The 27,451-nt window shown below is 56.7% G+C and overlaps 1 protein-coding gene across 6 annotated transcripts in view; it reads left to right on the forward strand.

Annotated features, from left to right (window-relative positions):
• Nucleotides 1-27,451, forward strand: part of Tns3 (tensin 3) — a 146,526-nt gene that overhangs the window by 42,492 nt on the left and 76,583 nt on the right. For 4 of the 6 annotated variants that reach the window (XM_023714381.1, XM_023714376.1, XM_023714380.1 and 1 more), the window contains 9 exons: nucleotides 11,718-11,770; nucleotides 12,116-12,287; nucleotides 14,913-14,963; nucleotides 16,699-16,821; nucleotides 21,435-21,499; nucleotides 23,418-23,501; nucleotides 25,199-25,311; nucleotides 25,872-25,932; nucleotides 26,186-26,261. In XM_023714381.1, the coding sequence (XP_023570149.1) occupies nucleotides 12,138-12,287; nucleotides 14,913-14,963; nucleotides 16,699-16,821; nucleotides 21,435-21,499; nucleotides 23,418-23,501; nucleotides 25,199-25,311; nucleotides 25,872-25,932; nucleotides 26,186-26,261 (723 nt within the window). In that variant the 5' untranslated portion in view covers nucleotides 11,718-11,770; nucleotides 12,116-12,137. Of the gene's footprint in view, nucleotides 1-7,721; nucleotides 7,828-9,483; nucleotides 9,593-11,717; nucleotides 11,771-12,115; nucleotides 12,288-14,912; nucleotides 14,964-16,698; nucleotides 16,822-21,434; nucleotides 21,500-23,417; nucleotides 23,502-25,198; nucleotides 25,312-25,871; nucleotides 25,933-26,185; nucleotides 26,262-27,451 lie in introns of those variants that run through there. The other 2 variants (XM_023714379.1, XM_023714378.1) reach the window with 2 other exon arrangements.

The following is a 27,451-nucleotide window of genomic DNA, read 5'->3' on the forward strand; positions in this document are numbered from 1 at the left end:
AAATCACCTACACACGCATGTGTACGCATTCACCTGCCTCAGCTGCTGGCTTTTGAAAATCACCTACACACGCATGTGTACGCATTCACCTGCCTGCCGCATCTTGTACACACATGCACACACATGCATGCGTGTGCATGAATATGCATCCTGTGCTGTAGGCACACACAATTCCTTAATGCTTGTAGGCCCCGTGTCATGCAGGCCTGTGTGCACATGCAGGTCAGGTTCCGTGTCTCACAGGCCAGCAGAGACCCCGCCTGCCTTGGGCAGAGACCCTGCCCGCTTTGGGGACCTGTCCTCATCCACTTCCTGGCACTTGGCAGGGGCAGCAGGATGATTATTTCAGAGGAAGTTGTGACTAGGCATCCCTTTGACTGGGAGGAGAACCGAACTCTTAACCTTGTGTCTGAAAACAAAATCTCATTTTGACAGTTGTCCCAGGGAGGTGCTGTAGGTACCTGAGCAGGGTGTCTGGCACCTGGAGGAGCCCTCCTCTGCTTGGGGGAGGTGGAGCCTCAGGCCAGAGCTCCCACAAGGAGTGCCTAGGGCAGCTGCCCCCAACCCTAGGTGAGGGGCTGTGAGTGAGCGGCTGTAACCAGCTCTCTGCTGATAGGGGTGCGGTGGGTGGTGTAGACTCCTTGCTGGCTTTGTTCGGTGAGGAGAAAGTCTTAGAAACAAACAGCTGCACTTCCAGGCTTCTGTTGGGCCCCAGGGCAGAGCTGTGCGAGGGAGCAGGCAGGGCGGGGCTGGGTGGTGTCCCCTACAGGCACAACCACCTGGGGCCTCTCTGTGACCTTGTTTGGAATTAACTGTGGAGAGGAGGATATTGGGGCCTGTGGCCTTGTAGGGAGGGCGTGGTGGTGCGCACTGGTGATCCAGCCCTCAGGGAGCCTGGGGCGCGGGGATCACAAGTCCAGCTCTGGCTGGGCAATTTAGTAACTTAATTGTATCAAAATTAAAAAAAAAAAAAGGAGGCAGAGAGCAGAGTAGACCCCTGCGCTCCTCCCTGCGCCAGGATTTCAGGTTCCAGCCCCAGGTGTGTGAGAGACCTGGGCCAGGGCAGCTGTGGGCAGGCTCGTGCGCCCCGGGTCCCCTGGCATTTTGGGGTCCCAGGGATGCCGCCCGGGCCCACAGGGCACACTGCGGTCAGACGGCAAGAGGCCCGAGTCTGACTGGGACAGTTCCTTTCGGGGTTCCCTGGGAAAGGCCTGCCTGCGGCTGCGATAGCCTGGGTACACGCTAACCCCTCGGTTCCCCCGCCCCTGCACAAGGGCCGACCTCTGCCGCCGGCTTCAGTGCGCTCGCGTCGCCCGCTCGCGATGCAGGCCTCGGCGACCCACCCGCACCCGACCTCGTGTTCTGGCCGCCCTCCAGGCCCGACGACCGCTGGGACGCTTTGATCCCGACAGGGCTTTGATTTCGCCGGCTCCGCCCACACCTAAGACAACAGCGGCAGGGGGATGGGGGGGCGACATTTCCAGCAAGGGGGGTGGGCGGGCGCCTGGCTTCTGGGAAAGGCGGCGTGGGAGGGGAGGGTTCCCGGCACCGTGGTCACCCTGACCCGGGCAGGGGGCTGTAGGTCTCGCCCCCCCCCCCCAAGCGAGATGCCTGCCCCATTGGTCCCTGGATCGTGCCCCGCCCCCGCCGCAGGTGGCCGGAATCGGTTGGAACCTGGCCTGCTCCGCCCGGGGTGTCGGCTTTCGCAGCGGGCCGGGCTAATGATTCCCCGCCCGTGCACCTGGGGCAGCGGCTCGGGTTCAAAACTCGGCCCAGGACCCCATTCCAGCCCACGCCTAGCTGGGCCCCACGCTCCAGAGACACAGCCCCTTCGCCTGACACCTACGGTCCCCAGGGACCCGGAGCAGTACTTCTTAAACGTTCATTCTATCGTTTCCTTTATTTTATGCTTGGTAGCAAACACCTGCCCTCGTGAGCGAGTGTCAGATCATTCTCGGTCTCATTAGCTTTTCATTTATTGAGTGCTTGGGTTACCGGCGTGCGTCACCACGCACGGCACCATTTTTATTTATTAGTCCACATGGGCTGTGGGCATCCATTACTTGCCTGTGAGGGAACGGGCACCCCAACTTTCTCCTTCCCCTCTGCTTTCTCCTGCCCCCAGAACACTGTCTCAGGGCTTCTTCTCTTCTTTCCTTTGCTCTGTAGCTCCTTCATCCTTTGCCGCCCCCTGTAAGACAGAGCCTCGGGTCTGCAGTGCAGCGTGAGGTTGTCTGAGTGGTGTCCTTCACGGGGGTAGTCACCACGGGCAGGTAGCTCCTTCCCTGGAGGCCGGGCTCTGCAGCCCCCTGGAGTTGCACTGTGGGGCTTTGGGAGGCGTGGTCAGGGGGGCACAGCTGCTGCAGGAGGTCATCTGCTTATTACCACCCTTTCCTAATTGGAGCAGTGTCAGGGTAGAGCTGCAGCATGGAGCCACCGACTGCCCAGCACTCACCTATCCTGCAGGCCAGGCTGGCCTTGAACTCACGGTGTGGGTGCAGCCCACACCGGCCTCCACCTCTGGCAGTCCTCCGACCTCAGCCTCCCAAGTGCTGGGACCACAGGCCTGCTCTACCACGCGCAGCTTTTGGCATAGCATTTAAGTCACCCAACACTGTTGATGGACAAGCAGTGCACAGACCCCTCCCTGCTTCCTCTGTGGCACCCACGTGGCCTGTCCACAAGCCAACGAGCATGCACTGGTGTATGGTCTCATGACTGCTGGCTGTCTTCCCTTTTGAGAGTCTCTGAGCCCAGGTGGGGGGGGGAGGGTGTCACTAGGCTGGTTCCTGCTGCACCCTCACACTTCCCGGAAGGGGCGCCTCCCTGCTTCCTGCGCTGGGGTGTGAGTGCACCCAGAACTGGTGTCCCCAGGAAGCTGTGGGGGTGTAGAGGCCGGATTGCCTAGCAAGGCAGTGGTGCTGGGTGGAAGTGCCTGGCATGTTCTCTGTCCAGGCAGTGGCAGTGACAACGACAGTGCCTGTGCCCTGGCAGCCCCCACGTGTTCCATGCTCCAGGCCCTCATCAGAGTGAGCAGGATCCTCCTGCCTCAGCTTCCCAGAGCGTGCTTGTTGGCATGGGGCTTCATCGTCCTTACTTTGAGTAGCACTTTTTAAAGTTCAGCTGTGCAGATCAAAACTGGGTCAGGGGTGTTAGAGGGCCAGCTGGGGCCAGGTGTGACAGTTGCTAGCTTTGTTACTTGGGGCTGCGTTCTGGTTTTGGTTTATAGTACAGACTCTAAACAGTGTTGCTTTAAAAATAACCAAGGGGCGCGGGTGATAGCTCAGTAGATTAAGTGCGTGCCTGGCAAGTTCAAGGGCCTGAGTTCAATCCCCAGTTCCATCAAAAAAAAAAATAAATAAAATAACAGCCATGGCTGGCCAGATAGCTCATTGGATTAAAGCGCCTGCTTAGGCGGACCAGGAACCAGGGTTTCGATCCCCAGCATGCCACTGCATGCCATGCTGTGCCAGCCCAGACCCCAGGGTGTGCTGAGCTGGTAATTGAGACTGGGTGTGGTGGTGCACACCCGTAATCCCAGCCCTTGGGAGGCTGAAAACAGGAGAAGCACTACAGGTCCAATCTGTGTAGTGAGAACCTGTAGACATTGTACTAAACACAAACAAACAAACAAAACCAAAGCCACCACCATGTCTGTATGTCTGGACGTCTGGGAGGTCAAGGCAGGAGGGTTGCAAGTAGGAGCCCAGCCTGGGTGATGTAGTGATTTAGTGAGACCCTGTCTAAAGGGCTGGGGACACAGCTCAGCAGGAAGGCCTTAAGTTTAAGCCCCAGCGCCTGCTGAAGGAAAGCAAAAACTGCGCACTGGCCGTGATTACTTGTGGGAAAGGCTCAGGAGCCAGCTCACTCTAAAACCTGGTAAATGCAGAGATGGGAGGGGCACGGAGCCTCTTGAACTCTGGCTGAGCGGGGTGGACTCCGAGATCTCCAGGGCCAGCTCCCCAGAAATGCTCGGAGTTTCCCGGTAGAGAAGGACACAGTGTGGAAGCAGCGCCCTAGACAGAGCTCAGAGCGAGCTGGCCGGCACTGGAGGCCTCGCTGCCCCAAGGAGTGGGCCCTGAGTGCTGTGGCTCATGAGAGAGAGCAGGAAGGGCCGGCCTCGTCCCCGGCAGAAGCCGGGTGAGAATCCCACCAGGCCTCGGCGGTCCACAACAACAGGGAGTCTGGGCCAGAGCTCTTGTGAAGTTAAGACCAGAAATCTGCAAGGTCTCCGGTGGGGGATTTCTTGGGCCAGATGACCGAGACTTCTTGACACAAGTTGTTCAAGGAGGAGCAAGAGCTGGGCCTGGTGGATTCCAGCAGTCAGGAGGCTCAGCCAGGAGGAGCGCACGTTCGAGGCCATTCTGAGCTCTGTAGTAAGAGACCTCCTCTTGGAAAAGAGGAGGAAGAGCTTATTTTGTTAAAGGAACTGATAGAGTAAACTTAAGGTTTATTGGGGTCCTTACTAAAGAACAGATTGTAAAAAAGAAAACCCAAAAATATGTGTTGGAGAAGTTTGAACATTGAATACGTACTTTTTTTTTTTTTAAATGTATTAAGTAGAGTCTATCGGGTTTCACTACACAGATGGGACTTGTAGTGATCCTCCCGTTTTCAGCCTCACAAGCATTGGGATTACAGGCATGTGCTACCTCACCCAGTCTCATTTGCCGTCTCGGGGCCGGCACTGGCATACTGGGGATTGAACCCTGGTCCCTGCGCTTGCCTAAGTAGGTGCTTTAGTTCACTGAGCTATCTGGCTGGCCCTTGAATATCAGATACTTGTTAACGTCAAGGGAATTACTGTGTGTGGTACTGGTATTTTGTGGTTCCATTTTTTTTGGTGGGGGGCGGAACCGGGGATTGAACTCAGACCCTTATGCTTGCCAGGGAAGCACTTATTCTACTGAGCCATCTCACGGCCCTGGTTCCAACTTTTTTTTTTTAAACTTACCTTTTAAGGATGTCCACTGAGATCTTTCCTGCTTTTCTTTTTTCCCTCCCTTATTCTCTCCCCACTCCTCTCTTCCCCTCCTCTCCCCTCCCCTGCCCTCCCCTCCCCCTTCCTCTTTTTCCCTCTTACTCCCCTTCCCCCCTCCTCTCCCCTCCCTACGCCCTCCCCTCCCTCCCCCTTTGACATTACTGGGAATTAAACCCACCGAGCTACACCACATCCCTTTTCTTCCGAGTCTGAGACAGCGTCTCTGTAAGTTGCTAAGATGTCCACTCAGCTCCCCCTTCCTCTGCCTCCCAAGTGCTGGGATTGTAGCCGAGCTCCACCAGGCTAGCTCTGACAGAGCTTCTGGGACGAAGCGTCATGCTCGGGATTGGCCATCAGGGGTCCCGGGTGCAGATGCCGTTCCGTGGGGTGGTGCTGGTACTGTGGTGTGGGTGGTGGCACCCACCCGGGCCCTGGCTGCTGGGTATCCTGCAGGGAGCAGAGGTCAGGCTGACTGGCATGGGCCTGTGGTGTCCTGGGCTTCATGCAGGGGGCACCCTGGGCTCAGCTTTTGGGTGGGCACTCAGCCTCCATGCCACTGCGCTGCAAGAAGTCCACTCCTGGCCGTGGGCAGGCAGAAGGTCCTGCCCCCACCCATGGGCCATTGTGGGTGACCAGGAGGCCAGCATTTGCTCCTCGTGACTGGGGCAAGGCTGCTGTCTCTCCGCCTCCCATGGCACTAGATGGAGATGAGGGGGTCTGAGGCCCAGGCAGGAAGATTGATCTTATAAACATAGTGTTTACTGGGGTCCTTACTAAAGAACAGACTGTAAAAACCCTAAAAATAATGTGTTTGAGAAGTCAAACATGGAGCCCATGGTTCTCTGGCTGTACATCCCAGATGGAGCCCATGGCAGACAAGGGACAGGGCCCACGGGCGGCTGGGACCGCAGGCTTCCGCTCTGGGAGCCCAAGCCAGGGCAGTGGGGTGCCTGCGAGTCCCCTCTGGGCAGGGGATGTTGCCCTGTGTCTCTGTGTGTGGCTGGGTCCACGTGCACACAAGCTTAGCGTTCACCTGTGGACCCAGTGGCACTCCAGCGTCAGCTTCAAAGACCTGTCTCCAGTCACCTGCAGCAGGGATCCTGGAAGCTGGGTTCCTTCCAAGATGGGAGTGTCTGAGGTATGCATTTTTGACCATGCTGACACTGGGGGACAGTTGTAGACCAATGTCTAGGGTGCTGGAGGCCAGGTTGGGGACAAAAAGCTGTCCTAATGGAATTGGGTGTTGGCCAGGAGAGGCCCTGCCCGGGTGAGCAGCCTGTGTCTCCATCGGCCTAGTGTCTGCTCCGAGATGCCCTGGTGCTGTACTCAGCATCCAACAGGAACGCATGGTGTGGTCCCTCGGGGGCCTGCACCTACACAGAGCAGCAGGTCCCCAAAGCCACTTCTTCTGTCCCCCCAGAAGGCAACCCTAATCCTAATATCATTCATAAGAGCAGGAAATTGGAGACAAGATAACATTTGGACCAGGCACGGTGGCACACACTTGCAATCCCAGTTCCTGGGAGGCTGAGGCAGGAGGATCCCAGCCCACAGCTCTTGGCCTCCTCTGTGGTAACCTTGGGACACAGGCCTGGGAGATCCCAGTGCTGGAAGTGGTGTCCTGGGCTGTGGTCTTCGTCTTGTAGCAACTGAGGGTGATAAGGAGCTCTCATGCTGTCAGGCATGGCTGGAAAGTGAGCACGTGTCTCGCTGGGGCCACCCTGGACGTGTCACATGCAAGTCCAGGGCAGAAAGCTGCAGGGTGTGGGTGACCACAGAGGGCTCGGAGTGGGTGTCCTGGCTGGCTGCCCAGGACCACGCCTTTCCTGTCACCCCCGAGTGTGAAGTGACATGGAGCTGCGTCTGACAGGTTGGGTGACCTTCACGATGACTGCTGTCCCACATCCAGCCACAGACTGCTTTGTGTCTGGCAGTGCAGGAAGCTGGGAACCGGTCAAGCACCTGCAGAGGTTGGGCCGCAGGCGGTGGTTCCAGGGACCAAACCCAGAGCCCTGGTGCTGGGCTATAACCCCCAGCCCTTTTTGTTTCTGTTTTTGAGACTGTCAGTCAGTTCCTAAGTTTCCTAGGCTGTGTTTGGTTTTTTTTTTTTTTTTTTTAAACATTTTCTTTTTTTAGAGATTTTTTTTAAATATTTATTTATTTATTTAGTGTGTGGCCAGCTCAGCCCACCAGGGGGCAGGGTGGTGCTGGGGGATTGCTGGGGGATTGAACCGAGGTCCCTGTGCTTTGCTTGAGCTTTGCTTGTTCAAAGTAGGTGCTTTAGACCACTGAGCCATCTCACCAGCCCTGACCTAGACTGTGTTTGAACCTGCGATCCTCCTACCTCAGCCTCCCAGAGTGCTGGGATGGCAGATGCGTGCAGCACCGAACCTGGCTTGGTGGTTTGTTCTCATTTTTTAAAATTCGAGGAATTGGATCAGATTCCTGGACATTTGAAATTATGTTTGGAATGAGGTGCAGGAAAAAGAAACTATGGGAAGAAGCGGTGGGAGTGGGGAGGTAGGCTGCTCCGCCTTCACCCCAGCCGGAGGCTTCTGCTAGGGAGCCCTGGGCAGCTGGCCAGGGCCCAGGAAGGACACGGCGCGGCTTCCTGGTCTGCCGTCCGCTTCTGCAGGCCCCGGCCAGGGCCCTGTGGCTATACCTGCTGCCTGCTGGCTGTCTGCTGGTGGCCCTCCCTGCGGGGTCCTGCACAGGGAGCCCCCACCTGACCCCCTCGTCTTCAGTCCCACCGGCTTGCAGGGCACACACGCTGAGCACCGCGCAGTTGGGGGCAGGTGGAGGAGCTGTGGGCACCTGGAGCTGAGAAGTCCCCACAGTGGAGCTCGGTGAGTGCACCCCGCCCACGCCCTCGGGCCTCGGCTTCCTTAGTCCGCCCCAGGAGGGCGCCTGTGTCCTGAGCGCAAGGCCTGTGCCGCCTGGGTCCCCTGCTGCCATATGGCTCCCAGCAGCCAGCCCTGCCTGCCATCCTCACAGTCCAGCCACCGGCCCCGGAAAGTGCCCAGAGTGACACTGCTTCCTCGAGTTCCGCGCGTGGGCGCTTTATCTGCAGTTCCACCCCTGCGGCGGCTGCGTCTGAGGGCGGTGAACACTGCGCGCCCTCCGCGATCCCAGTGACAGCTGGTTTCTTCTCGCTCGCCCTCTGGCCTCTGTGCTGTGCTCCTGCTGAGGGTTGCTGGCCCTCTCTGAGCACTTCCTGCCGCTGTCAGCGTGGGCAGCGTGGCTGTGGGTTCCAGGAGATGCGTTTGCGGAGGCTGGCACCCCTATGAGGGTCCTCAGGGCTTCCCCCTTTCAGGGTGGCCACCACACTGCTTTTGAAGATAAGGAAACTCCAGCAGGGGGTGTGGCCAGCGCAAAGCAGGCTTCACTGGGGCTCTGGGGTTCCAGAGCCTGTGGCTTATATCCTCTGAGAATCCCTGCGGCAGTGAGGGAAGCCAGCAGGGGCTGTAGGGTTGTTGCCTGGCAGCTTCAGTTTTACTATTTTTCCAGGACCCCACTGAACTCAGGGCTCACACACTGAGCTGCACCCCCAGCTTTATGTCTTATTTTGAGACAGCTTTGCACTAAGTCATCCCCTTGCCTTCCCCCCTCCCCTTTCCTCTCTTCCCTTCCCTTTCTGAGGCAAGGTTTCCCTATTGTAGCCCAGGCTGTCCTTGAACTTGTGGAGATCCTCTTGCCTCAGCCTCTCTGGGGCTGAGATTCCAGGCCTGCACACCTGGGTGGTGTTTGAATAAGGCTTTTTCCAGTTGCCTACGGGACGGACGAGAGGTTCCAGCGCTCAGGGACAGCTGCCGGAAAGCAGAGTCCTGGGAGACTCAGAAGTGTGACTCCTCGTAGGCCTAGATTCTGTCACTGTAGAGTAGATAGTGACTGGCCCAGATCCTCCAGTTGTCCCCTGTGTGTCTCCAGACCTCCAGCCAGGGACACAATCCTGGCATAAGACCCTACAAGTAGTACATTTACTCATACCTGCGGACCTGTGGTGAAGTTTGCTTTACAAGGTAGACACAGGAAGAAGTAACAGTAAGCCGGGTGTGGCAGTGCAGCCTTGTCCACATGCTGGTAGGCTGAGGCAGGAGGATCTCAAATTCCAGTCCAGCCTGAGCCATCTAGTGAGACCCTATCTCAAAATAAAATAAATAGAAAGGTCTGAGGATGTAGCTTCGTGTGAAAGCCCTGGCATAATCTCTGAAAACAGCCAAGACTGACAACAGTACCACAGAGAGCACCGAGCGCCGCAGCTCACGGTCGTCAGTGTTGTGAGTGTGGTCTCCAGTGCCCTAGGCTCAGCCTGCTTCTCCCGATCGATCATGTGGGACGGTGCTGTGTCCCCAGTGAGGTGAGGAGGGTGAGTGACGGCACTACTGTGACGTGGCCTTGGCGTTGTTTTTGTCTGGAATTTTCCACGGGAGGTTTCCAGGCAGTGACTGTTGCTGGCTATTGAAGTCTCAGGAGGCGGTACTCGGTGAGGGGACCCGTGTCCCTGTTTCCTCATGGCAGTGCGAAGGCTGGAACCAGCCGGTGGCCCCTTCTGCTTGGCTTCATGTGGCCCCAAGAAAGAGGGGCGACGCATCAGGGTGAGACACCGCAGAGGTGGGTAACAGCTGCACGTCCCCATGTCCTGGCCAGGCTGCCCTGGACCTGCATCTTTCTGCCTAATGTCCTGACAGGGCATCGCAGTCCCCTATCTCAGCTGCCACCACCGAGGCTCGTAACAGCCCTGGCCCTTCCCCTGGGTAGTGGACACTGAGCCCTGCCGACTGCCCGGTTCTGACAGCCTGGGAAGTTGGGGCCTCCTTAGCCTTCAGGGTTGCTGGTCTAGGGCAAAAAGAGCGCCCGGCGCCCTGGTGGCTAGACCTCCCCGATTGCCTTTGGCAGGCTGCCTAGTGCTGTTGCCCTGGGCTGTGCGGGGCTTTGGGGGGCATAGTGCCTCTCCGCAGAACCCCAAAAGCTCCTCGTCTGCCTGCCACCAACCTGGGACTGTGGCATGTGCAGGCAGAGGCCCTCTGGGGCCTGCAGGGTGAACTGCCTCGTCCTGGGTCTTGCCTTGTTGTTTAGCTGCTATAGACATACACAGCAAGTGGGTTCTGGGAGAGGGCGGGCCAGGTCCCTGTGTGCCCCTGCTGCTTGAATGGAGGTGCAGAAAGGGGTCCCTAGGCCGGGTGGTCCCCAGAGCCAGCGGCCAGCGTGGCCAGAGGTCACACAGGGCCTGTGCTGCTGAGCCTCCGCAGGGAGGGTGCTGTCCGCCCCACCTGCCCAGGTATGGAGCTTCCTGTGGGCACCACACACCTGCTACGTGTCCTCCTCTGCATCCCAGCCTTGGGAATCCCAGGGTTCTTGATTGAAGAATTTTCCTTGGCTGTGTGTGCAATTTGAACGAGTGCAGACAGCAGCACTGTCACTTCTTAAATGCCCTCTGTGGCCACATACCCCCGCTCCTCCCAGTGAGCGGTAGCCCCAGGTGTGGGGACGAAGGTGCTCAGGCCACAGCTATGGTTGCCGTGTGGCCCTGGTAGCTGAGTACGGTTGCGTGGTCCCGTCAGGTGGCACTATCCAGAGACCAGGCCCGGTTCAGTTGTGACCCAGGGTTGCTCAGATGCTGACGTAGGAAACGATTCTTGACGTGGAGGAATCTTTCAGTTTGAGCTTTCTAGTCGCCAGGACAGGATCCCAGCACACACAGCTTAGGAGCGGTTTATTTGGCTCACGCGTTAAGACTGTTCAGTCCACCCTCAGGCAGCTGTAAGGAAGGGCGAGGAGAGGCAGAGCTGCTGCCATGGCGGCCTGGACGCAGAGCAGGGGCAGTGGCAGCGGAAGTGGCTGGGGCTGGATGCAGCCCCGGGGCTCACCTCCCAGACCCGCCAAGGGCACCTGGAAGCGAGCTCCATTCCATCCTGGGCAGGTCCCAGCCGGGCAGGCGGACCTGCAGCCCTAACCGCCCAGTTTCGCTAAGCCGAGTGCACCCGTGTGGGCCTGAGTTGCAGGAGACCCCACCTGAGATGTGTTAGTTCCCCGGGCCTGGACGGACAGCAGCTGACGGCCAGAAGCAGCTTCCTGCGCCCGGCCTGAAGACGAGACATGGGAGCCGTGGAGGCCAGTGTGCGTCAGCAAGGCTCAGAGCTGACCGCTGGCTGTGGCCCGAGCCTCCGGCCCACCCACTGTATGGAGGGGCAGCTACGTTTGGGGCTCATGCTGGTGGGGTGGGGTTCCCTGGCCCTCATTTATCCACCCGTGCGTTCATCCTGCTGATGGGGTAACTCGTAGCAACCAGTCCTTGGGGAGATATGGTCACTTTGGGAAGTGGGCTTTGAGGTGCCCTGGGTCAAGCGTGGCTGGGGACCCCTGCTGGTGTGACTGGAGTCCCTGAGCTGCCACAAATCCTGGCCTTCTTGGTACCCTCTGCCACACCCCTTTCCCAATCATTCCCTTAAAGGTCTTGTTGTTTCATTTGGTTTTACACTTTGGAAAGTTTCATTGTGTCCTCAGACTGGCCTTGAACTCACTGTGGAGTCTAAATTGCACAGGAATCCTCCTGCCTCAGCCTCCCAGAGGCCTGGAGTCCCCAGGTGGTGAGAGGGACGGATAGCGGCAGTGCTTGGTTCACTACGGCTGACAGATCTCTGCGGCACAGCTGTCTGCGGTCCTCAGGCTGTGACGAGGGCTGCGTGGACCAGCACAGCCGGAAGCCCCAGAGTGACTCCAGTCTTGTTCTTTGCAGACACCTGCTAGCTCCGTGCCGCCGGGTCCCGTCTGCTGTGAGAAGCCCGCGCGGTGAGTGTCCCCGACATCTTGTGTCGCCATGTCCCTGGCTGTGGGTGGATTTCCAGGGAGAGGGCTTGGGGCGGATGCTGTGGTGCTGGGTGTGGAACCAGGTCCCCTGAGGTGGCAGGCAAAGGTTCTGCCCCACGCTGATTTCATTTGAACCCCAGTAATCAAGTGTCTGTTTTCTGGACATGAGCTGAGGTATATCGGTGCCCTCCAAGGAGTGGAGCACAGTGGGGCTGATGTGCCGTGGTCAGTGACCAGGGTGCTGTCTCTCGGGTCCTTGTGTGATGGTGGGTGACCGCTGTCTCCTTTCCCTTGTGCCCTTGGCTAATGGACCCCTCGTCTCCACAGGCCCGTGGCTCTGAGCTCCGCCATGGCGGACGGCCACCAGCTGGACCTCACCTACATCACAGAGCGCATCATCGCCTTGTCCTTCCCTGCGGGCTGCTCCGAGGAGTCCTACCTGCATAGCCTGCAGGAGGTCACACGCATGCTCAAGTCCAAGCACGGGGACAACTACCTGGTGAGTGGCGGGTGTCCAAGTGGGTCCCTGACTGCCCAGGAAAGCTGGGGACTTGCCACGTGGCCTCCCTGGCCGGACTGGGCATGGGGAAGACCCGCACAGGGACACACGGTGGCCCAGGGGCATAAGGCAGCTCCTTGCCAGCGCCAGGGACTGCAGAGGAGGATGGCGCTGTCCCTCGCTGCCTGGCCTGGCCTCTGTCCCTGGCCCCTGTGGAACCTCCCTTTCCTGCTGCTCAGGGATCCCTGCGGCTCCCTCACAACTTGCACTTGTCCCTTATGGTGGGAGCAACAGGGAGGATGCTGTCACCTTGTTACTTGCTTCACCCCACACGCAGGGGGCCTGTGTCCAGCTGCAGGGGACCTAGCCGGGTCCTGAGGCTTCCTGCACAGTCCCTACCCTCAGGTCTGCCCCTTTGGCCCTGTAGCCCTTCCTAGTTGTGACGTGCTGTGGACAGAAAGAGGTGGCCCAGCCCCCTGTCCTGTCACAGAGGGACTGTGCTGGCCACTGTCCCATCACTGGGACACAACGCCTTATGCTGCAGCTTCATAGAATTCAGTCCGTTTGTACTGGTTGATACATTGTGTCAACTTGAGTTTAGAGGTTTAATTAAGTGACTCAGCAGGGAGCCAGGGTTTTTAGCTTGTAAACATCCTCATCCTGTGTAAGAGGAGGGCGTGGACACTGTGTGAGTTCTGCACCCCCAGCCCCAGGGTAGCTGGTTTATAAATAATATAAGGAGGGGCGAGAGGCTTACTGGAAGCCGCCGCTGCTGCCCATCCCTTCGCTCTTCTGTTTCCTGTTGCTGCTCCTGGCCCAGTACTGCTCTGCCTGGGAGCCAGTGGAGTATAGACTGAAACCTCCTCAAACTGTGAGCTAAATAATAAACCTTTCCTTCCTGAATTTTGGATGTCAGGTATTTTGTCCCAGCAACAAATAAAAAGTAACTGAGATAATCAGCTGGTTCTAAGGCAGAGAGGCCTGGCGAAGGGAAACGTGCAGCACGTGGCAGACAAGAAGCAGGGAGAGGAAGGAGCAGGGGACAAGGACCCATCATCCTAGTCACCCCAACGACCTCCTCCAACCAGGCCCCTGCAGCACACTCAGCCGTGATGTCATGCGTCCCCATGAATGCCTTCCACGCATGCATACTGCTGGGGACGCTAGATCTGACCTGCTGGAGGGGCCACCTGTGTCCCTGTTGATGCTTGCAGTTGACACCAAGCAGGCCCAGGAGGCAGCGGGGCTGTGGCTAAAACTGAGCCACGAACCTCAGGGGAGGCCACCCACTGTTAAGGGCAGGACTGGGGGGCTGCCCTGAGCCCTAACTCCCTAGCCTGGTCTCTGAAGGTGCTGGCTGCAGGCACATGGTCTTTTTCCCACTGTCATTTTACTGAGTCTTTAATTAAAAAAAAAATGATTTATTTGTTTACTTGGTACAGAGTCTCACTACGCAGCTTGGACTTGTGGTGATCCTCCTGTCTCAGCCTCCCCATTGTTGGGATTACAGGCATGCACAGGGCCACCATGGCATGTGGTACCGGGGATCAAACGCTTGCCAAGCAGGTGCTTAGACCACCGAGCTATCTCCCCGGCCCCTACTGAGTCTTTAGCAAGAGCCTGTCGCTGCTCTGACTTTTTTGTGAGTTTGGGGGAGGCTCACGTCGGCCGGGTCAGGAGCTTTGTCTCTGGTTGGGGCTGCCACGTACGAGGGGTGATAGAGATCTGTGGTGTTCGTTACAATAAAAGCTGCCAGGAGCTTCCTCCGAAGAGCCTCGCAAAAGTCATGCATTCATCCAGGGCTCTTGTCGCTTTTGGATGCAGCTCTCTCAGCAAAGCAGAGCGTCCTTATGAGGCGTGATCAGCATGCAGTGATGCTGTTGCCGAGTGCCGCCCAACAGAAGGGCAGCTTGTAGAAACCCGGCGCCCTGGCCTTGACCACCTGTCACCGGAGCGGCGCCTGTGACTTTGCCAAGATAACCACGGAGGGGAAACATTTTGTGTCCGTTCAGGACATTGAGGCAGCCAGGGTGGCACAGCTGGAGACCCTCAGGACGGAGGACTCAGAAAGTGGCCCGGGTGACAGGGTGTTTGCAGTGAGGGAGAGGATCGCGAGGGCTTCACAGCAGCGTGCCTTGTACTGCAGAGAGTTGTTCTGAGCTCTGTGCAGTTCAGGCTGGCCTTGAACTCACTATGTAGCCCAGGCTGGCCTGGAACTCACGGTGAACCTCCTGCCTCAGCCTCCTGAGCGCTGGGATTACGAGTGTGTACACCACCTCTCTCCGTACTGAGGAGGAGAGGCTGCCCTCCCCCGAGTTCACCTCCTACCTCCGACCTCCTAAGCAGGACCAGGAGAGCAGGGCTGTGTGTATGTAGCCTGTGCCCTGTGTGCTGGGATATTTTATAGCCAGTAGAGTAGAAGAAACAATAACATGGTAAATCGCTGGCTTTACCCTGGATAACAACAGTAGAATTAGCCCGTAGGTTGGACTTACGAGGATCCGGGCGGCATTTTCAGCTTGGTTTGTGTTCTCTGAGGAGGTACAGGTCTGTGCACGTCGTCAAAGGTGGTTGTGGCTTTTCCATATGAGCTGATATTCATCTGAAACCTGCTCTTCCTTGTAGGTATTGAACCTGTCAGAGAAGAGATTTGACCTTGCGAAGCTTAACCCAAAGGTGAGCACTTTATTCCTTGATATTCCGAGTTTCGTAAAATGTAAGCAGTGTTTGCTCCGCTTGTACACGAGGGGTTTGTTCTAGGTTTTGGGGCGTGTTATTTGGTATGGATATCAGGAATGTGGTATGGGATTTTGTGTGTGTGTGTGTGTGTGTGTGTTGGGGCCAAACCTGTCGTTTCCCTGCCTCAGTCTGCCAGAATGTAGGATTATAGGTGGGCACCAGCATACCCAGCTGGGATTTTTTAAAATTAATAAACTTTTTAGTTTGAAATGATTACAGGGTTGCAGTGTCAGCAGAGAGGCCCCGGGTGCCTCGAGCCTAAATGCAGGCTGAGCACCCTACAGCAGAAAGTCTCAAGTCTGACGCGCGTCACAGTGTGGAGCAGTGAAGGAAACTGCTTCCTGCGCAAGGCCATTGACAGCAGCCTGTGGAGCTGCCTGTAGGCCTCCGGGCTGGGGGGTCGGGTGGGGGTCTGGGAGTGAATTTCTTGTGTGGACTGTCCCTCAGATATTCTACAGTCTGCTGTTAGCGCCTGGAGGGTGACATTGGTGCCCCTGAGGAGCTCATGCTCCTGCCACTCCTTTCAGATGCACCGTGTGTGTGTGTGTGTGTGTGTGTGTGTGTGTGTACGCACGTGTGCATGCCATTTCTTGTGTACAGATTTGCATAAGCACCACGATCACGTGGAGGACACCTGGGGGTCCCTCCTGCATGGGTCTTTTTTCTGCTGCCCCTCTGTGGTCACGGTTGCTTCTAGGTCTGTAATTACTCTTCATTTCTTTCCCCTTTTTGTGGTACCTGAGATCAGACTCAGGACCTTGCGCTTACCAAGCAGGCGCTTATGCCACTGAGCTGTCCCCCAGCCTCCATAATTACTTTCAGTAGAAAGATTTAGAGGAAATTGTGGTACACCTCCCCCCCATGCCATGTACGTGGAAACATGGTACATGTGTTGGAATAGTGCGTACACTGGAACGTCATGTTGGAATCCTTTGCAGCTATTGGAATAAAAAATACAGCAGGCACACCTGCAGTGCTGTGGCCCAAGGCCACAGCTCTCTGCAGTCTGAATTTTTGGAGCATGGACATGATGCAAAAGTTGTAGATTTTAGAGCGTTTGCAATTTCTCTTTCTTTCTTTCTTTCTTTCTTTCTTTCTTTCTTTCTTTCTTTCCTTCCCTTTCCTTTCCTCTCTCTCTCTCTCTCTCTCTCTCTCTCTCTCTCTCTCTCTCTCTCTCTTTCTTTCTTTCTTTCTTTCTTTCAGACAGGATCTCATTCTGTAGTGGGGCCTGAACGCAGGCAATCCTACTGCTTCAGCTTCCCAGGGGCTGGGATTAGTGGCATGTGCCACCATGCCCAGCTTTTTTCTATTTTATTTTTTCCTAATTTCAGGGTTATTTCGATTAGGGATGCTAAGGAAGAGTCTTTGCAAGTACTCCAAAGTTCCAAACCCCTGGAATCTAAAACAGACTCCATCCCATGTGTTACAGATAAAAATCTGCCCAGGGAAGGGCCCTGGTGTCCTGGTGGTGTCCTCATGTCAGTTAAGAAAAGCAAGGGGCCAGGGAGATGGCGCAATGGAATAAGTGCTTCCCTGGCAAGCGCAAGGGCCTGAGTTCAATCCCCAGTTCCACAAAAAAAAGAAGAAAGGAAAGAAAAGCCAGCATGAGGGGGCTGTGGGCTGCGAGGGTGTCTTCAGAGGGAAACCAAGGAAGGGTTGTCTCTCTTTGCAGATCATGGATGTGGGCTGGCCAGAGCTGCACGCTCCGCCGCTGGACAAGATGTGCACGATTTGCAAGGCGCAGGAGTCCTGGCTGAACAGCGACCCACAGCACGTGGTGGTCATCCACTGCAGGGTGAGCCCTGCTCCTGCCTTAGCTGAGGACCCAAGATAGTGGGCGGGGCCGAGGGCGGTGGGCGGGGCCAAGGGTGGTGGGCGGAGCCCCAGGTGGCTCTCTGGCCCTCAGGGCTGGCCTTGGACATGTTCCTCCCGCCAAAGCTGAGTGCTGACCAGCGCAGTGCGGCACTCTCCCTTGCTGTTCACACGCACTGTGGGTTAGCTGTGCTTGTGGGTTTCTTCCATGTGCACCTCATAGATTGCTGGGTCACTCATTTTAGTTTTTAGAAAAAGCATAATTTTAAGCCGTAGTGGTCAGTGCCTGGTGTAAATATTGGCTTGTATATGCATGCATTCTTTCAGTCTGTTTTATGTGTCTGTTGGTACGGATCTGCAGTACACCATGACTGTCCATCTCAGAAGCTGCGCACATGACACCGCATCTCTCCTCTCCCTTCTGTCTCCTCTGTCCCAGATCCCCTCCCATCTCCAAGGTCTCCTGCCCTATTTCCTAGATTTGTCTTTTTTTTTTTTTTTGTCGGAACTGGGGATTGAACGCCGGCCCTTGCGCTTGCTGGGGAAGCACTTATTCTATTGAGCCATCTCCCTGGCCCGTTAGATTTGTCTTTTTTTTATTTTTTTATTTTTGGTGGAACCAGGGATTGAACTCAGGCCCTTGCACTTGCCAGGTAAGCGCTTATTCTACTGAGCCACCTCCCCATTAAAATTTTTAAAAATTTTTAAAATTTAAAAAAAAATTATTCATTTATTTATTTGCTATAGGGTCTCACTATGCAGCTTGGACTCGTAGTGATCTTCCTGTCTCAGCCTCCCCAGCGCTGGGATTACAGCGTGGTGGGATTGCACAGCCAAGCCCGGACTCGGTGGCTGGCACAGGCATTGCATGTGGCATCGAGGATCGAACCCGTGTCCTTGTGCTTGCCAGGCAGGCACTGAGACCGCTGAGCTAGCCCTCCAGCCCTGTACTTGTCTTTAATTTTGCTCTTTAGTTATTTACATGGCCTTCTCGTGTAAGAGAAACGCCACAAGCAACCTTCTGTGTCTAATTTGTTTCATTCAGTATCGGTTTCAAGGGGCAGCCGTTTCCTGCAGCTGACTCGATTGTCCTCCTTGAGGGCCGAGGGCTACTCCATTCGGTATATCACAGCACGTCGTGCTTCTGTCCATCTTGGCGTCTTGTACCTGTCACATCTTGGTTGTCTTTACTCCTTCCTCTTCCCTTGGTTTCTCCCCTTCAGTTTTTATTTACTATTTGTTTATTTATTGATTTCTTTCTGAGGTAGGGTTTCACTATGCAGCTCAGGCTGGCCTTGAACTCACTTTGTAGCCCAGGCTGGCCTTCAACTTGCATTGATCCCCCTGCCTCAGCCTCTCGAGTGCTGGGATTACAGGCGTGCACCACCACACCTGGCCTGTCCCCTTTAGTTTTTAGATGATGAGTTTTAATATTGTTTGGGCAGGTGGGGGTTCAGGGCTGACACTGCCACCCAGAGATCTACGCAGTGTCCATTTTCTAAGCCACTCTGGGCCATGTGCCCCTGACTCCCTCAGAACTTAAGGGAAAGGTAGACTACCCGGCGACCACCCAGGGCCATGTACATGGAGCGCCGTGTTCAGGAATGTGGCCTAGAGCCAGGCTGTCACTGTGTCATTGCTGAGGTGGACGATGGGGCAGAATCGCTGATGTGGGCTGGAATGTGCTGGCTCTGCAGAATGCCCAGGCCTCTGCGCACCGGGCGGGCTCCCCTGCAGAGCTGGGCAGGATCGTGCCCCTCCCTGCCTGTCCTATGGGCGTTGCTGAGTGGCTCGACCTCCTTCCCATAGCCCTGCTTTCCTGCCTTCGACCCTCATCGCCCTCTTCCCTGGAGTCCCGGTGACCAGTACACATAGGCTTGTGGGGTCAGTGATTCTGCGGCTTGCTCAGATTAGACCAGAACCGTCCAAGCCCTAAAGACACTGCTTGAGGGAAAAGACCACAGGAAGAGCCGACTTGGCCGCATGGTGCCCCACAAGCTGCGGGCTCTGGGTTGTTGTTAGGTGAAGAACAGTTTTTGGTGATTTCTGTAGTCCAGGCTAGCCTTGAACTCAGGGTGATGCTTCTGCCTCAGCTTTCTGAGTGCTGCGATGGCAGGTGAGCTCCCATGATTTTTATGGATAACCGTGTGGGCTGAGAGCTTGCAGCAAGCTGCCAGAGGGTGGCAGCCCTGAAACACCAACCCCTGGCTCCTTCAAGGACAAAGGTTGAAAGGGGAAGGGGACACCAACAGATCGAGCCTTGTCCTGATCATGTGTCCGCTCCCTGCCAGGGCCAGGTCCCACAAGTACAGACCTCATAGGAAGAAAACTGGGGAAACGAAAAAGAAGGAACCCTGTATCAGTGGGGCACTGTCCCTGCAAAAGGAGCCGGGCAGAAGTTTTCCTTCTTCTTCTGATTTTGGAAGAGGCTGACAAGAACTGAGGCCACCGTTGTGGCTGTTAAAATTGATCCCTGAAGCTGTCTGGTCTTCTCTTCTTTGAGAGACTTTTTATTATTCAGTCAGTCTCCTTCCTGCGCTCTTGGTGGCATCTTGGCTGTGTGTGTGTGTTTAGGAATTGGTCTGGTCTTCTAGGCTGTCCCATTAGCTCTGGAGTGCAGCTGTCTGTTGCAGGCTTTGCTGGCCCTTCGCATTACTGTCCCCTTTCCTTTGTTTTCATCTGAGTTTTCTCTTGGTGGGTATCATGAAAGCCTCATCAGTTTTGTTGACTTTGTTTAAAAACAATTTTTTTAAAATATTTATTTACTTTTATTTATTACATTTATTTATTGTGTATGTGTGTGTGGCCAGCTCAGCCCACCAGGGCGTGGGGCTGGCTGGCATGTGGTGCTGGAGGATCGAACTGAGGTCCCCGTGCTTTGCCAAGCTTGTTTCAAGTAGGTGCTTTAGACCACTGAGCCATCTCTCCAGCTCCAACAATTCTTGATATTACTGATCTTTTCTGTTGTTTTCTGGGTCTCTAGCTTGTTTTGCTCTGAGCTTTGTTATTTCTCTAATGCTGCTGCTTTTCTCTTTGGGCTGCGTTCGGTGCCTCGAGATATGAATTGATGGGCTGGTGAGATAGCTCAGTGGACTAAGTGCCGTTTGGCAAGCGCATGGACCAAGATTCGATCCCCAGTTCCACGTGTCGTGCCGGCCCTGCCCATGGGGCATGCTGAACCAGTGACAGTCTGGGCATGGTGGTACACACCTGTAATCCCAGCGCTGGGGACACTGAAAATAGGAAGATCACTATACCGAGCTGCATAGTGAGACCCGGTACCAAATACACAAATGAAAAAATGAAATAAAATAAAGTGAGGCTATCTTTCGTCTCTCTTCTTCTGGGCTATAGATGTTTATTACTGTAAACTTCCCTTTCAGAACTGTCTTTGCCCTGTCCCTATAAATTTTAGGAGCTCAGGACCTTGCACTTTCCCGGCAGGTGCTTGTGCTGATGAGCTGCACCCCCGTGTGCACCCCCATTAGTCTTCGTATGTCTTGTTACGTGCTGTCTTCCTTTAATTTCTTCTCTGACCCAGCGGTTACTTGTGATCTTCCTGAGCTTCCCAGTATTGGTTTCTGGTTTAGTTCCTGGCGATCAGCAGAGGGACTGGCTACGAGCCACTTTCTTACCTCTGCTGGGCCTGTTTGTGGCCTGACGCGAGGTCCATGCTGCAGTCTCCCGTGACCCGTGAGAGGGCTGCATGTCCTAAGCACGTCAGGGGGTCCAGGGTGCAGGTCCTGCTTGGTGCTTTTTTCCTTTTGATGGATCTTGAGTTGAGACACTTTTCCCACTGGTGAAAGTCGGGTATGGATGTCTCTGCTATGACTGTATCGCTGTCTGTCTTTTCCCTAGAATCTCTTTGATATTTTCTTTATCCATAACTAATGCTGCAAAAGTAACTAGCTGGAGATAGCAGCAGTGGGTGAATACTGCCACATACCTGTCCTGTTTAGGCTCTTTTCTTGTAGGTGAACTGCTGTGTTTTTTTTTTTTTTTTTTTCAGATAGGGTTTCACTAGTAGCATAGGCTGGCCATGACCTTGCTTTGTAGCCTTCCAACTCAGGGTGACTCTCCTGCCTCAGCCTCCTGAGTGCTGGGATCACAGGCATGCGACACTGTGCCCGGCTAACTTTGGTTCTTAAAACAAGTGTAACTTCACACCAGGCACACGTTAGACGCTCTGCAGTGAGTTGGTGACTGTGCATGCCAGGGTGCAGCCGCAGAGGACTTGAAGTGGACCAGGTGCCCCAGGACAGAGAGGAGTGGCATATGAGGATGGTTGTCGGTTCATCCGAACCCTGACTTGACTTTGCTCATTCACGCCCTCTCAGCAGTAGTCAGGGAGCCCCGTGTCATGGAGCAAGGCGTGGCCCCACAGCTCAGCCGCCATGGCCTGCGATCCGTGGCAGAGCCACACAAGCTCCTCACAGGTGTCAGGGAGGAAGCACCTTGCTAGCTGGTACCTGGCTCCCCTTCCTCAGTGACGCCCCCGTGCACTGGACTGCACATGTCCCTTCTGGACCGTGGTGAGCATCCTCAGGGTGGATGGCCTCTGGGTTTGGAGACCATTGCTCCTCTCTGTCCCTGCAGGGCGGGAAAGGTCGCATTGGAGTGGTCGTCTCGTCCTACATGCACTTCACCAACGTCTCAGCCAGGTAGGATGGGCCGCTGCAGGCTGCGCCTGAACCCAGCCTCCGCAGGGCGTGTATGCTGTGCAGAGGACCCTCCAGCCTCCGGGTGGGATGCTGGCAGTGGGTGGGGCAGCGCCAGTGTGCTAAGGAATGAGCCTGGTCCTCCTGCAGTCAGAGAGCCGGTAGGCGGGGTGGGCTGGCTTCCTTCCTGTGGGGCGCCATGGTGACGGCCCACACTTTCTTCTGGACTCCTCCCACTTAGCCCTGGAGGCAGATGTTACCTTCCCCTTGTCCAGATGAGGAAACCGAGCCCCGTCTTGGGCAGCTTGCTCTGGGTCTCACACCCGCAGTGGGAAGGGCACCAGACGCAGGGATATTGGGCTCTTTGGCAGAGCTCTGGGCCCTTCTGCAGGTGCGGTGGCCACCGGGCCCCAGGTCCAGGCGTGGGTCTGAAGCTGGCTGTGTGCTTATCTGGATCCGGCTTGTGGAATACGTGTAGCTCAGCAATAGACTGGGATTTGAGCCCGTGACCTCCAGCAAGGGGAAGGACGGAGGCTTCCTGTGCTTCACGTTGTAGCTGCTGGGTCCCCTCAGAGCCATTGTGAGCCGGCTGGCTTGGAAGCCCGTGCCAGCATTCGCACCTGCTCCTCCTCCTGGTGGGAAGGGCCGAGTCGATTTTTAGCTGTTTCCTCTGGAAACCCAGGGTGGAAGTTGCTCCCTCAGTGAGAATCGAAACAGGTGGGGGACCCTGGCCCTGCCAGTCCCTCCGTGGCCCTGAAGGCCTGCACAGAGGTCCCCAGCACCCGCCCTGTGGGTGGCAGCGCCCCCTTTTGGTGCACCTGGGAGGCGGAAGTGCTTTGCTGTGGGGGCTTCAGGTGGCCCTCTCACGCCCCAGCGCCCTCTCGCCTCCCGCCTCCGTGGCTGCTGATGAGGCTCAGGACACAGAGACCGTGATGCAAGCACCTGCGACTGCCTCCCACCGGCTGCGAGCTTTCCCGCAGGATCAGGCCGCCAGGGCTTTCTCTGCTTGAGTGGACCTCATCTTTTCGGAGTGTCTGTGAATCTTGTATATAGCTTATTTTTTTTCCCTATAGGGGCGCATGCTCATTTTCTAAGGATTGGCTCACACCTCAGATTTTCCCCTTTCTCCCTCTCGTGATCCGATCCAGGATTCCCGATGGGCTCAGAGCCAAGGTCAACGGAGCGCCCCCCAGTGGGGCTGCGGGAGGTTCCGTGAACCCTGAGCAGCACAGTGGCGCTCAGGCTCAGGGTCGCTCTCACGTCCGTGTCAGAGGAGAGTTGTGTGGCCCCAAGGACTCTATCCCTCCTGCCTGCCCACCCGGGCTGCCCCTTCCCAGGCATCCTCCAGCCGAACCCCAGAAGTGAACACCCCAGCAGTGCCCACACCCGTGTCCTGGCGCCTTGTGGGTGGGTGCTGGGGGCACGTTCTGGGCCCGCTCCCTGCACCCTGCAGTCCTGGGGCTGGGTCCACCAGTGTCTGAGTCACAGCCCCAGTGTGCACCTCACCTCAGTGACTCCTGTGGGGGAGGGAAGCTCGCCATGTGTTCAGAGCCTGCAGGGGTGACCCTTTTTTTTCTTGGGTGTGTGATACTAGGGGACAGAATCCAGGACCAGCCCACTGAGCTACATTCCTAGCCCTTTTTATTTTGAGACAGGTTATTAAATTGCCTGGGCTGGTCTCAAACTTGTGATTCTCCTGCCTCAGCCTCCTCTGAGTGCTGAGATGACAGGCGTGTCCCTCCAGATCCCACTGCCTCTTAGATCAGGATGCATTCCAGGAGGGCTGTGAAGTGGGACAAATGCACACAGTGGCTTGGGGTGGTCGTCTCTGGATGGGGACGCACGTCCTGGCCACCTAGCCGTGCCGTGGCGGCAGGAGCTCCATGGAGCTGAGCCCCCTTTCTCCCTCTGTGTTCCTCAGTGCGGACCAGGCCCTGGACAGGTTCGCGATGAAGAAGTTTTATGATGACAAAGTCTCAGCGTTGATGCAGCCATCCCAGAAATGGTGGGTTCTCATCTTGGCCCCAGAGCAGAGTGGCCAATGGGATTTTTATGAGTAGAGGGGATGGGGTGGGGTCCCTCCTTTGCCCCCATAGCACCCAGAACAGCAGCACCCTTGGGACAGGCCCTTGACTATGAGGGTGGAAGGGAGCACCCTTGTGTCTGTGGGAGCCCCACAGTGCCGACCCAGGGGTACTGTGATGGTTTCTGTCTGCTGGGTGGCGCTCGGGGACACTGACCCAAAGCCTGAGGATGGTGCTTCTGATGCCACTGGCTTTACCACCTTGAGGTCCCCCGGGGTTCTTACCAGAATGCCTGTTGGCTGCTGAAAGCGAGTGACATGTAGCTAGCTGGCTAGCTGTGTCCTACTAGAACTTTTATCAACACAGACAGGGACACAGGGGCCCATTGGCTGGGCTCCTATCTTAGGCGTAGCGTCCTGAGCTGGATCTCACTAGCTCTTCTCTCCTGTTCCACACGCTGCCCAGGAGGTGCCGGCCTACAGCACCTTTGTGCTGCCCTTTGTGGCCTGTCCCCTGAGTTAGATGGGGAGGGGTGAGTCCTCTGCAGTGGAGGCGTGGGGCCTGTAGCCTAGGAGCTTTGCAGGTTTATTCTAAGCCAAGCAGCAAGATTTTTCCAGGAACAGGCAGGGCAATTACAGAATGGCTTTCTGTTTGGGGGAGGGGAAGTTGCCCCGTGCTTTGTACTCAAGGCCCTTGCCTTCCAGCTGCTGTGTGTGGCAGATACGGGCAGCAGCTGTGTCGTAGGACTCCAGGCACCTGGGTCTGGAACTGCAAGGTGGGCCCTGGAGGGGCCCCTCTGAGCTTAGGCCCTGCAGGAATTCACTGTGGCCTGACCATGGCCTCTGGCCTGCGGGGCACCAGGGCTCAGGCTTTTGTGAGGTTCCTCTCTGATGGGTTTGCACCGGGAAGCAGGGGCTCCAGTCCTTCCTCGTGTTTTCTAAGCTTTTCCTAAAAGGCTCTGAGGGTTTTATTTATGAATTTCCAATTTCTCCCATTTCTCTTGCAAATTCAGTGGCATGATGGAGCCTCAGTGTACAGGGAAGACTTGTCCTTATGGAAGTTCAGGCCTTGTGACTGCTGTGGCATGGGATGGGTCTTGGTCCAAAAGGGACTCCGAGGCGGTTGTGAGGCGCTTATGCTGGGCACAGTCACTTCTGGCCTCCTCCAGGTGGCTGGCTGCCTTGGGGTCCTGAGGGAGGAGCAGCCAGGCATGGATGGGATGCAGGAGCAGCCCCAGCTTGGGTGGGGCCTCGGGAGGGAGGCCTGAAGCTGTGGAGAAGGATGTGGCCAGGTCTGGCTCCAGTTCCCTGATGCTGGGCATCAGGCCCCGCGAGGACCCTGGCAATCATGTGCTCATGCCTGGGAAAGTCCCCTCCCGGCCACACTTGTGCTGCCCCATGGGGCCCTGGTGGCCTTGTCTTGGAGCTGGACATAGCCAGCAGGAGATACTCAGGGTAGAGTGATAGGGGTCTGCAAGGTCCCATTTCTGGACATTAAGGCAGCCACATGCTGCAGGTCGGATATGGCCAGCTGTGCCTGGGGCTGGTCCTGCTGCCTGCAAGGTCCCAGAGCACAGGCTGCTGGTGCCTCTGTGTGCCTTGTGTTCAGGTCCTGGTATGCGTGGCTGCTGCCCCACAGGGCTGGGCTCTGGGCTAGACTCTGAGCGCCTCCTCCGCAGGTACGTGCAGTTCCTCGGTGGCCTGCTGCTGGGCTCTGTGAAGATGAGCGGTGCGCCCCTCTTCCTGCACAGCGTCGTGCTGCACGGTACCCCGAACTTCGACACCGGTGGAGGTGGGTCACTGCCTGGCGGCCTCAGTGCAGACACTCCCATTCTCCTGGGCGTGCCCACTCTAGGCCCCTTCTGGTGCTAGGCCCTCTGCTGTCCCCCACCACGCTCCATGAGTGCACAGAGTGGCCTCGTCCACTCCCCTCCAGGGTCCCAGCTCCTGCTGCTCTTTAAAATCATCCTGCCAGGAGTAGTGGGGACACACATCTGTGACCCTAGCACTCTGACAGGCTGAGGCAGGAGGGTTACCAAGATTAAGCCCAAAGGGGGCATCTGAGGGAGACCTTGTCTCAAAATAAAAACACAAATGGGGGATGTGGCTTAGTGGGAAGGGCCTGGGTTCAAGCCCAGTACTGCCACAGATGAGTGAATGAGCGAAAAACCGATCGGCTCCTTGCGGAACCACATGGGTGCCCCCAGCCCCCTCTCAGAGCCCCGTGACCCCGGGTTCAGCAGGGTCGTCTTGCAACTCCTGGGCCTGCGTTTGGCTGCCAGCTGTCCCTGCCTTGGGCTGCGGCGCCCCGTGTGCTATGAACCTGAGCTCAGGTAGCCCTGTCTCTTGCAGCCTGCCGGCCCTTCTTGAAGGTCTACCAGGCCATGCAGCCGGTGTACACGTCGGGGATCTAGTAAGTGGGCCAGGCCTGCCCTGGCCTTGGAGGGGTGAGGGGGGTGGGGCGGGGCAGGGGTGGGGTAGCTGACCAGGACGCTGCAGAGAGGAGTCTTGGTGCACTTCCACCCAGCTAGTTCTCAGAAATTGGCTGCGAGGCTGTGAAACTTCTATCATGTCTTGAGTTTTCAGTTTATGTGTGCTTTTTAGCGTGTGTCGTGTGCATGACACCGTGACACCACATAATGAGCTCCCTCTTGCTTATTCCAAAGCAACATCGGCCCCGACAGCCCGAGCAGGATCTGCATTGCCATAGAGCCAGCCCAGCTGCTGAAGGGGGACGTCATGGTGAGTGCCAGCACCACTGCAGCCACGTGCGCGTGCTGTCCCAGCAAAAAACGACCTAAAGGGAGAATGATGCCGGGGGGGTGGGGGGACGGACCTGTAGGAAAATGCAAACTAGTTTTGACTGTAAGGCATCTGGTTTCTTGTGTAAAAAAGTTTCATCCAAGAAAAACAGAAGCCCAGCATAGGGGTGTACTCCTATAATCCCATCGTCCTGGGAGGCTGAGGCAGGAGGATCACAAATGCAGTCTCAGCTCAGGTAGCTTAGTGACTTAGTAAGACCTTGTCTTGAATAATTAAAAGGGAGGGAGCTTGGGTCTGGGGTCCTGCTCTGTGCTGAATCCTGCAGGGCAGAAGGCGGGGCCGGGGAGGGCAATGTGGGCCCCTCTGTGCTTGGCCAGGCCCGCGTCTTCACCCTCAGCACAGCTCTGCGGCGAGGGAACTGGGCTGCCAGCTGGTTCCTGCCTCTGCCTTCTGCTGCCCGAGAAGAGGCCCTGGAGCCGGGGCTCCCGGGGCTCTGGGGGAATGTGGACTGCTATAGGGGCCAGAGGAAGGGGCAGAGAGGGCTGGCTGCTCTCGGCTGCACCCCGGATATGCCAGGCTGGTCTCCAGTCCCCGGGCCATTTGGCTCAGGGCTGCAGCTTTGTGCCACCGCCACTGTGGGGTGGGGCCCAGGGGGGCGCATGGGGCCTCGGGTGGGTGGTTTCAGCTGCTTCCCTCGGTGACGACAGGGGTCTAGGGTGAGCCTCGCTGCGCCTCTATCCCCCAGAAACTGGCGAGGGCTGGCGGCTGCAGGGTCCAGCAGGGGGGCGCTGTCCCAGGAGAGGTCCCTAGGGAAGTGGCCAGTGTATCACCTGGGCCCTGCCCCCTCTCGGCCCCAGCACGCTGATCTTTAGGAGTGACAGGAGCTGGCTGCACTGGGTCAGACGGTGGCTCCAGAGCAGGACAGCGCTTGCCGGAAGGTGCCAGGTTAGGCAGCCCCTAGAGAACGCTGCCTGGTCTGCTCACAGCCCCTCTCCGTCTGCAGATGGGTGGCAGCCCAGGAGGGTGATTTTCCATTGCAGAGGGCGAGTTTGCCTTGCTGGGCTCACAAAAGTGGTGAGCTTGGGGGTTGCTGGACAGACACCCACAGGAGGGCTGAGCGCAGCGGGGTACCCCAGGCTGTGTGCTGCAAGGCGCAGGGCTTTTCTTTT

Source organism: Octodon degus, unplaced genomic scaffold (genome assembly GCF_000260255.1).
Source record: "Octodon degus isolate 3935 unplaced genomic scaffold, OctDeg1.0 scaffold00035, whole genome shotgun sequence".
In the NCBI taxonomy this organism is placed as follows: Eukaryota; Metazoa; Chordata; class Mammalia; order Rodentia; family Octodontidae; genus Octodon; species Octodon degus.